Source organism: Marmota flaviventris, chromosome 13 (genome assembly GCF_047511675.1).
Source record: "Marmota flaviventris isolate mMarFla1 chromosome 13, mMarFla1.hap1, whole genome shotgun sequence".
Classification (NCBI taxonomy): Eukaryota; Metazoa; Chordata; class Mammalia; order Rodentia; family Sciuridae; genus Marmota; species Marmota flaviventris.
In genome coordinates this window covers 29,639,385-29,650,652 of record NC_092510.1, presented here as the reverse complement: position 1 = coordinate 29,650,652, position 11,268 = coordinate 29,639,385, and the positions used below count along the sequence as shown (strand labels likewise).

At 38.1% G+C, this 11,268-nt stretch overlaps 1 protein-coding gene across 1 annotated transcript; it reads right to left on the bottom strand.

The window, feature by feature from the left end:
- Positions 1-304: 304 nt before the first annotated feature.
- C13H9orf40 (chromosome 13 C9orf40 homolog) lies at positions 305-8,605 on the bottom strand. Its single transcript, XM_027940105.2, has 2 exons — positions 7,956-8,605; positions 305-3,732 (listed from the first exon to the last, which is right to left on the bottom strand). The coding sequence occupies exons 1-2, from the start codon at positions 8,364-8,366 to the stop codon at positions 3,574-3,576; spliced, it is 570 nt and encodes a 189-aa protein (XP_027795906.2). The 5' UTR covers positions 8,367-8,605; the 3' UTR covers positions 305-3,573.
- Between the last annotated feature and the right edge of the window lie 2,663 nt (positions 8,606-11,268).

Here is an 11,268-nt window from a genome sequence, read left to right as displayed (position 1 = left end):
ACAAATACTAATGTGAAGAGAACCCCTACAGAATGGTGGAAAAATCATTCCTAGCTACTCTTCAGGGAGAGTTTCAATACCCAGAATATATAAAGAACTAAAATAAATTAACAAATGAGCAAATGAATGAAACAAAAACTTCTCAAAAGAATACAAACGGCCAACAAATATATGAAAAAATATTCAACATCATTAGCAATTAAGGAAATGCAAATCAAATCTACCCTACCCTGAGATTTCATTTCATTCCAGTCAGAATGGCAGCCATCAAGAATACAAACAATAATAAATGCTGAAGATGATATAGAGAAAGAGACATTTATTACATTTCTGGTGGGACTGTACATTATGTATAACCACTATGGAAACCAGTATGGAGTTTCCTGAAAAGACTAGGAATAGAACCACCATACAACCCAGTTATACCAATTCTCAGCATTTACCCTAAAAACTTGAAGTCATCATTCTATAGTGATAGAGGCACACCTATGTTCAGTGCAGCAATTCATAACAAACTATTGAACCTCCCTAGTTGTCCATCAATGCATGAAGAACATGTGGTATATATACACAATAGTTTTATTCAGCTATAAAAAATGAAATTATGGGGCTGGGATTGTAGCTCAGTGGTAGAGCACTTGCCTAGCATGTGTGAGGCACTGGGTTCGAACCTCAGTACCACATAAAATAAATAAATAAAAGTAATGTGCCCATATACAACTAAAAAATTATAAAAAATTATTATGGCTTTTTGCAGGAAAATGGATATACTTTAGAACATTAAGCAAACTCAGGTCAAGGGTCATGTTTTCTCTCATGTGGACACTAAAGAAGAAAAAGAAGTAAAATGGGGGAGGGATCTCATAAAAATGGGAGATTAAAGTACAAGAGACCAGAGTGAGAGAAAATTGGAGGGAAAAGAAGAAATACTGGAGAATGATATTGTATACATTATACATACACTATATAATATGTATGTACAAGTATGCAACAACAAATTCCACCATTATGTACAACTATTGTGCACCAATAAAAAATGTGGAAAAAATTGAACTATCTTATGTTCTAGCAATCCCACTACTGGTTACACATCCAAAGGAAAAATAATCAGTATGCTAATGATATCTACAGTCTTGTGTTTATTGTAGCACTATTCACAAAAATGAAGATATAAAAATCAACCATATATATACAACAGGACTCCATTTAGCCATAAAAACAATTTAAAAATATAGAAAGTAGGTAATTGCCTTGGGCCAACAAGTGGAGCTGGAAGGTATGTGGAATGGCTACTAATAGTTATAAAATTTATTATGTGATGAAAATGCTCTAGAATTGACCCTAATGGTTAGATACCTAAATATACTAAGAGCCATTGGATTATACACTTCAAATGGGTGAATTGCATATTAACCACAAGTCAACAAAGCTGCTAAAATGGCACAAAAGTTTATAGAAATGTAAAAGTACTCCTTATCCCATTATCCTCAGAAATGTCAACTTTTTTCTAGAGTTAATTTATTATGTTCCTTCTGTCTTATTTTGTGTGCATATTTTAATGAATTCACTATGTATTACTCTGAAATTGTTCTTATCATCTACAAAATATTTCTTGAAGCTCTTTCCAGTCAATACATTTCAAATGACAGAATCCCATCATAGGGATTTTTTTCCTACCATCATGCAGAATTTAGATTATTTCTAACACTTTACTATTTGATCTCTCCTGACCAAAAAAAAAAAAAACCAAACTTTTTATATACACATCTTTGGGCAAATAACCTAGTTTTGTAAGATATATTCAAAGAAGCAAACTTATTGGCAACACTTTATATTAACAGATAAGAAAGTCCATTTGCTAATAGAATAATATGGTCTACTATGTGCCTGACACTGTTTTGGGCATTAGGAATACAATAGTTGGCAAAATAGATACATTTTCCTACACTCAGAGTTAAGCAAAAGGGAAAAAAACTTCCCGTTTTATTTTTTTCCACAATTTCACTTCTTACCAAACTTTGAATAACAGTACAAGTGAAATGAACAAACTACCATTATTCTAATGATCTTTTCAATCTACCTTAAGATAAGGTTGAAAATCAAACAAGATGATTCATGGAAAGTACTTAGAACATTGCTTGACAATAAGCAGTACGAGGTAGATACTATTTATTATTTCTCATTTTACAGGTTAGAAACCTGAGGCTTAGAGATGAAAAATAACTTGTTTAATGCTACATAGGTAGAAAGTGGCAGTACAGTCTTTAAAACCATTTCTAACCACAATGACAGACACTGTCTTCTGTTCTTATTGTCAACCCATATTTACATATTGCAGTACATACAAAATGTCAAAAATTTTCCCTCTAGCATTTACTACCTTTTCTGAATTTTGGATTTACTGTCATCACCAACAAAAAAAATATACAAGTAAGGACAAGTTACTAAATTACAAAGCCAACATTCTGGATGCAGTACAAATGTTAATTAACTTAGTCATTGATACTTAACTACAAAACAAATTGCTTTTTTTTTTTAACAATGAAAAGTGTTAAATTACTTGTGACAAAGTCATCAATGGAGAATAATGAAAACAAAGCTAATTAACAGGCATTGCTTCAGTTCAAATTAGTAATTTCCTTTAAACAGGAATACTAACATTGATCTAGTGGTTCTCAACCCTGTATGCACATTAAAGAAATGGAGGAAAGAAAGTTGTGTTTAAAAAAATAGTAATATCTAAGGGCCACCTCAGAATAATTGAGCATCTCTAAAATGGGGCCCAGGCAAAGATTTGTAAAGTGCTGTCAGTGTTGAGAACTACAGGTCTAAAGTAATAAGCAATAAAAAACCGTGCCCTCAAATCAATTCAAAACCAACAAAGTGGTCATGATAAATTTCTTTCCTTTTATATTGGAAAAGGAGGAGGTGACCAGGAGCTGACTTACTTTTCACTTTTCTTTATCCATTTTTGACTAACCATAGCAGAGTTCAACAAATATCAAATATTGGAAGTTATTTAAACCCAAATTGAAATTCTCACTACTTTTCATTTTTACAAAACTTTAAAAACAATACTACCTTTCAAAGAACCCCCACATTTTAAGTTTGCATAGATGTTCAAGTCAGTTATTTGTTCAACTAAGAAGAGTCAGTAAGATGTATTAGAAATTATTTTATTAATAAGTTATTATAAAATGATATTCATGAGCCACAAACTTTTTGGTGCAGATGAGAGAAAGATTTGAGTATTTTCCATGCATTCCTAAAACTTCTAGAATCCTTTTTTGTAAGGTCAGTTTCTTAAAAGTCAGAACCTAAACAAAACTTGCTTCTTTAAAAATATATACATAAATATTTTGCCTATCACTCTGCTATATTGTTGACAAATCCCTATTAGTAGGTCAGTAGCAACTACAGGCATTTATCTTCAAAACAACCTTTCCTCATTTTTCAGGTTTGGAAATGATACTACATCAAGTATGGAAAACAACTTTTTCCTAAAAAATACATGAATTCACTTAAGAGATGTCTCCTCAAATTCAGGAAATCCCATTTCTTCAGCTCTTTATGTCAGGACTCCATGTCAATCTCAACCACTTCATTCTTGCCCTCAAGTGTTGCTTCTGTCTGGTTGTTTTCACTCACATCTTCGATGTCTGACAGATCAATAGGTGGTAAAGGATTTCTCCAGTACTGGAAAGAATTATACTGCCAAAATTCTTCATTGTGCTTTAAGAAAAAGAGACAAAAACACACCAGTAACTCAGAAGGTTTCCCCCCCAAGAAACAAATTTCCTTGTTTTAAAAAAACAAACTCAATAGACCTTGTAGTACTTCACTTTGCATTTTAAATGTATGCATTTTAAATTTTGTCTAATGAAAATACTTCATGTATTCAATTAAATCTGCACATTTTAATATTTATGGGTTGTGAAAGTATTTGCTAATAGTGTAAATTTAAAAAAATTTCATCCACAAATAGCTTTCTAGAATTTTCTAATTTTTCATCCAAAGAAAATGTTTGGCAGAGTGCAGTGGTGCATGCCTGTAATCCCAGTAGCTCAGGAGGCTGTGGCAGGGGGATCAAAGTTCAAAGCCAGCCTCAGCAACTTAGCAAGACCCTAAGCAACTCAGCAAGACCCTTTCTCTAAATAAAATATAAAAAAGAGGGCAGGGAATGTGGCTCAGTGGTTAGGCACCCCTGGGTTCAATCTCTGGTACCCCCATCAAATGTCTAAAAATGATCTTAAATTTTAAATTTAATAAGAAAAATAAGATTTTATACACACACACCCTTATAACTTATTTTTGGTCTTTATTCTGAAGTTTGGTGTTTTAAAGCAGTGTAGGACATAAACATGGTGAACAGAAAGAAAATGTTAAGTTGATCATTAAAGATATCCTTTCATAGAAGGTATAACTTTTAAATCAATATATCAAAATTTATCAATCCAAATGAGTAATGGCCTCTTAAAAATTTAGCAGCTTACTCTAAATGACTAAAAAATTAATCCAAGTAATTGAAGTTAAAAATTGGCACAGAATTTTAAGCATCCCCAAAATACTCTGTATAAAGAAAATGGCACTGGAATTACATGAAGGCTTACATGGTCATAATTCTGAAAATTAATACCATTCTCAGATCAATATCCAAATATATTCTACTACGTTGTGCTTTTATTTCAAGTTTATATTTGTTATAGCAGCACTGTCTTAACAAAAATATCATGGGAATTACATATGTACTTTAAAATTTTCTAGTAACCAAAGCCAAAAAAGAAAGAACCAGGGGAAATAATCTAAATATCTTTTTTATAATATTTTTGGTACTGGGAATTAAACTTAAGGGTGCTTTACTACTAAAAGACATTCCCAGTCCATTTTATTTTTTATTTTGTGACAAGACCTAAGTTGCTGTTGGCCTTGAACTTGTGATCCTCCTGACTCAGCTGCCCAAAATGCTGGGATTATAGGCAGGCACCACCATGCCCAGCTACCTTAACATCTTATTTGACTTAGTATATCTAAAACATTAACATACCCAATATTTTTTAAATTAATATAATACATCCTTTCTAGGTTTTCAAACCTGGCATGCATTTTATACTTCCAGCACTATTCAGACCAGCCACACTTCCAATGCTTGTTGGCTATTAGTATTTAAGGATTATTGTACTGGAGAGCACAAGTTTACAAGAAAGTCTCAGAGGGAAGTTCATTCTGTGCCTTAAAATTTAAGGCTTAAAGAATGAAGCCTTTGGGGAATTTCTTAATATTGGGATAAAGATGTAACAAGTCAAAAATTTATAAACTTTCACTTCAATAAAATGAGGTTAAAGTTCTAGTTCTCTTTTGGAAAATCCATTGTTAAAATTATCAACTTTATCAGTAGAACCTAGAGGATAAAAGCACAAACTTTGCCACCACACAGACCTGGGTTTGGATAACTCTGAACTTGATTTCACTGGTAACTTTGGAGTAGGACCATTGTGGGAATTTAAAGGTAGCCCAGTTATTGCTCAATACTGCTAGGTATTACATTCCCCAAATGAATATAAAACATTAATCACCTTCTCCTTAGTGAAACATTCGCTTACTGTTAAAACAGCTATAACAGTCAACACTGATAGAGCAATGAATTTGCCTAAAATGACACTAATATGAAAAATATGTATACTTAATATGTGACTTTTTAAGTTCTCCAATAAAAACTATATCTGAAACCAATGTAGGAAATATTCTAAGGTTTCAGCACAGAAAAGAAGTACCTTGTTGCACACAGTGACCCATGCCTGTAATCCCAGGAACTCGGGAAGCCAAGGCAGGAGGACAGAGGTTTGAGACCAGCCCCAGAAACTCAATAACACCCAAAGCAAATTAGGGAGACCCTGTCTCAAAATTAATAAGATCAGTGGCAAAATGTCCCTGGGTTCAATTGCCAGTACCCTACCCCCCCTCAAAGAAGTGCCTTATTCTGCTGGTATTGCATCTTTGATTTAGAAAGAAGGTATATGAAGTAGTATTTTCTAAATGAGACCCCAGGGGTGAGGATAGGAACTTAAGCTTTATTCTCACCAACAGAAACCAGGCAGTTATTACATTGAACTGAACAAGCTTTTTCCATCTCCATGTTTTTTGCTATTTTCCCTTGTAATAAGCTATAATACCCTTAAAACAATAAGCCTGGGTCTTTGGAAGCAAAAAGTTAAGAGGGAGGCAGAAAAAAGCACATCCATCTCTTAGATTTGCAGAAGAGATGCAGCCTAAGGAAGAGACTTAACAAAAGGAATTTGAGTGTTCCAGGTTTTTGCTCAAAGAAAAAGCGGCAGGAGACCAGTCTCAGTGAAGAAGAAATCCCAGGAGCCAAACTTCTTCCTTCCATGAGCTTGCAGCAACTAATGGAAATTGAGCACTGCCAGATCTAGTCAATTGTGTAACACAACTAGCTGTTTCTAGGAGATTCTAAGCAAATGTCTTTATGTCACTCTACTTTTTTGCCTGTTATTTTCGTATTTCCCTCTTATCAGTTCTATGGCATATGGCACATACCACATTGTGGTAGGAAAGACAAGCCTTCATATGGGTGGGGTCCCAACAATCATCTCAAGAGTATGATTTTTAACTACAAAGGACCTATCTCCATAACCAACAGGTCTGGATGACTCATTGTTTTAAGGAAGGGGATTCTGAACATCTAAAAGCATTTTGAAGAAAAAAGCCTAAATAAGGCTGATGTTTATTCTAAATTCTAAGAAAACTGAAGTAGAAGTACTTACAATTTCTAATTTCATTCAGAAATGGTGATCATAGTGATTAAGTCTAAAAGATAATTTCTCTCACAGGAAAAAATAATCTTTCCTAACTATAAAATTTGAACAAAGGAAATGCATTTTTCTTTTTTTAAATCCTGCAAGGTAGTTAATCAACTCTGTCCAAAACATTTAAGCCCACAGAACAAAGTTGAGTGGATACTATACTGTAGTGGTTGAAGACTGATGAATTCTGAGCCCCTAAACTTGATTCTTCCACCGGGGACAACTCTCCTAGTAAGTCATCCCAGAACTGGGAAAAATCAAATTCCTAAATCTAGATCAAAGTTCCCAACAGATAACATGAGCCATAAAATAAACATTTCCTAGTAGTTATACTAAAAAAGAAAAAGATGAAATTAATATACCTTAATAGCCTATAAATCATTTCTTGAGTAATCAATAGTTTATCTTTTTCTTACTAAATCTTCAAAAATCTCATGTGTTGCACGTATAGCAGCACACATTGTTTTGAACTAGTCACATTTCTAGTATTTCATAGGATCACACAACTAGAGGCTGGGCTATCTGGACAAATCAGATCTTTTAAGGATTCTTTGATGCAGAGAAGCGAAAAAGGGAAAACTTCCCCGTGATTCTCATAAATGCTTTACTTTGATACACAAATATCAACAATCCGTCTTCATATGATGGGGTTTAACACTGAACAGTTAGAAAAGGGTTTTCCAAAGATACAAAAGGACTTCCTCTCAGCCCAAAGGGCTGTACCAAGCCTCCAATATGCCCAATTAACAGATGGCTCCCAGCCGACCACTCTGCCTCCGGTCACGGATTCTCTTCCTGGTTAACCCTACGAGGGCGAGCACTCCCTTTCCCTGACGTTTGTCGTTGAGCTGCACCCCTTGGTTCAGTCAACGTCTACAGCCTGCCCAGGCCCACGCTTCCACTTCTCCTGCAGTGCCCTGGCAGATGCTACCTCCACCTGGTCTACCAGTGTTCCTCTCAGACTCCTCCGATACTGCCAAGGCGGGCTTTGGGCGCCGCGTGCTGCCCGAGACCCGGCTTTTTGCCTTTTAGGGGGTGTTAACGGACCCAACTTGAGGGTGGGGGATCCGTTCCTTTCTGGGCGCGCAGTGGCTAGGAAAAGGGGAAGACCTTCTCCCACCAGCCCCCAACCCCTACCTGGAGCGGTGTGGCCCCCCAGTCTTCCCGCGGGGGCCCTGTGCGCCCCGCCCCGTCGTCACCACCGCCCCCCGGGGGCTGGACGTCCCGGGGCTCCTCCCCTGGCCCCCGGGGCCCTCCCGGCAGCAGCGGCAGCGATGGCTCCCCCGTCTCCAGGCCGCGGCCCTCACGCTCCCCGCCGCTCGTGGCGCTGCTGTCCCCGCTGTCGCGGCGCTTGCTGGGCGAAGCCGAAGGCTCTGACATGGCTCCTGCGTCGATTTTGCGCTTTCGCGGTAGCCCAGAATGCGAGGGCCCCGACGGCGGGATCCAAATCGGCGACGGCGGCGGCGGCTCCTCCGTGAAGTCGCAGAGCAGGAGCCGCTTCCAAGGCACGTGGAACGTCAGAGGCTCAGCCGCACGCCGCTTGGCCATGGGCCTAAGGGTTAGGGCGGAGACGGCCGGGCGCGGGACCCAGCGCCGATAGTCGCAGGGCGGAGCGCGGGACGCGCGAGAGAGGGCAAGGCCGACCGGATTATGCTGCGTCTGGAAGGTGGCGAGGGGAAGGGGGCGGGGCTGCCCGGGTAGAGTCGAGTGTCGCCCTCTTGCGCGGCCTTAGCCGCCTCAGAGGTGCGGCCCGGACGTTGGGCAGCAACCGCGAAGCGGCGGAGATTCGAACCTGCGCACAAATGTGCGCGCGCGCACTCGGGCCGACCAGACGCGGCCTCTGATTGGTGGAAGCTCGCTGCGCGCGCTCCCGAACACCCTCGCGGCCGGAAGTGCGCGTCCCGGAGGGAGGCGGGAAGGCGGCGGCGGGTCGATTAAAGACCCGGTGTAGTTGTCTGCAGGGGGCGTGACCTTTTCTCAGGCGTGGGATAGCGGTTGTAAGACTCCGGGCTGAGCCTTACATTCTACACCCTCTTAAGGGAAATTTAAGACCTTCCGAATGTATGTGTTAGTAGTATTCCCTTCCTCGTGTCAGTGACCGCGGGACGGCGCCTGGAGGTTAGGACGCAGGTTATGCAGATGCCAAATACTCTATAGTGTTAAGAGGATTCATAAGGCGTACTGGCCCAAGGAAGTATTAAAAACTAGCATGCAAAGAATCCAAAACAGTGTTCTAAGATACCTGCTGTAGAAAGTGAAGTCGGCACCATTCTTCCAAGATCTCCTGATTAAAAACTTGAAGTGGCCGACAAGATGTGCAGCTCATCCCAAACAGCTGAATAGATGGCAAGAACCAAGCCAGGAGCACAGCTTAGCTCCTCTCTTCCAACTGAAACCTAAGATTGGTTCTTATTTTGTTGGAAGCCTGAGGTCCCTGCCTTCTCTGCTATGGTCAGACTGGGACTGCAAAACCATTAGCAGCAAAATTGTATATTGTCAGGCGAAGTTACATGGAAACAACCGCAATAAATTTGCCTTAATATTTTAATTTCAGTAGTTTGATAGACAGTACAAGTAAACAACAACAACAAAAAAAAAATGGAAGAAAACGAAACATTAACAGCTTTGAAGGGAGAAATTTATAATCCCCATAATTGGGATTGAACCCAAAGGCTCTCTATCACTCTATCATGCTTCATCCTCAACCATTTTTCTTTAGGGTCTTGCTAAATTGCAAGGCTGGCCTCAAACTTGAGATCCTCCTGCCTCAGCCTCCTGGTGTAGCAGGGATTACAGGCATGGGCCACTGTACCCAGCAGAGGAATTTATAATCTTATAGGAAAAAAAAAATGTGTGCAAAGATAATTCTATGCCAGGTGGTAGGTACTGCCTAAGTACTACTTGTGCCTACCACAACAGGGGGGTGTGAAAGGTTACAGTGATTGTTTACTTATTAGCAGAAATGGGGTAATGTATAGGGTAGTAAGCAATAGATTTTGTTTGATTTTTCTTGTCTCTTCTTTGATAAGAAGAGTTTGCCATTTTCAAACTAGTGATCCAGATCAAATGAAAGAGCTTAATCCTAGCTGTTGGTTTAAAAGGTTTGAAGGGAACTCAGCTCTAGGAACAATAGAACGTAGTTAAGCTAATCATTTATTGTGTTCCTATCCCCTTTCTTTTTTAAAATTGTGAAATTTATCAATATTATGCAATAGATTGTATAAAATATGCATGTAACTTAAAGAAAGATACTAAGACAGCCAGGGCTTAGTGTCAGAAATAGAGTCATACCAATACCAGAACATGACAAGCTGCCTGTGGTGCCTTTCTCACAGTAGCACTCTTTCCCTCACTCCAACTAATTCTCTTTTTGAGTTATCATTCTTTTACTTTTTATTTGTAATTTATAATTCAGATGTACATCTGTATATATGTTTCTAAAACCCTTTTTTTGTTTTGTTGACTTAAAAAACAGCTTTACTGAAGTCTGACATATAGTGAACTTCATCTATTTAAAGTGTACCACTTGACATATGAATACACCTGTGAAACCATAAACAATATAATATACATATCACTCTAAAAATCTTCTCTTGACATTTGTAATTTCTCCCTTCTCCCTCCTCCCCCGCAACCCTTGCCCTATCAGTATCCACACATTTACTTTCTGTAATTACATTCCCTTTTAGAACTAATACTCCCTTCAGAATTTTAATTATAATTGCACTGAAACTTTAGATCAATTTGGGGAGAATTTTCTTTATGATACAGTGGCCCTTCCCTATTCAGGAACATTATATAGCTCTAATTATTTAAATTTCTAAGTGTCTTTAGCAGAGTTTTATAATTCTCACCATAAAAAAGCTTACACATTCTTTTTAGGTTTGTTCCTAGGCACCTTTTAATAAATTTTGTAGATAGTACACTTTCCCCCTCTAAATGACATTTCCTGAGTTATTGTTGCTGCTCTAGGTTCTTAAAAGACTCTGAAAGTATAATTTTAAGTTATTTTACCCTTAGTTATAAATAGCACCAGAAACACTTATTCAAGGAATTAATATGCAGTTTATTCACTGAATTAATCTGCAGTAGTTGCTCAAAAAATGATATGTCTTTAACTTTTTGCAGTTTGCTTAAAGTTGACATTGTACCATTCCATGTAAAAATGAAGCACTTTCTTACCCCTCCAGTCTGCATGAACCTTTTTTTTTTTTTTTTTGGCACTGCTGGGGATGGACCCCAGGGCCTTGATACATGCTAGGTGAGTACTCTACCACTGACCTATATCCCTAGCACCTAGATTCATTTTTTTTCACAATTTTTGTTCTTTTTAGATATACATGACAGTACAGTGTATTCTGATATATTAGACATACATAGAGTACAACTTATTCTAATTAGGATCCCATTCTTGCGGATGTACATGATGTGGAGTTTCACTGGTGGTGCA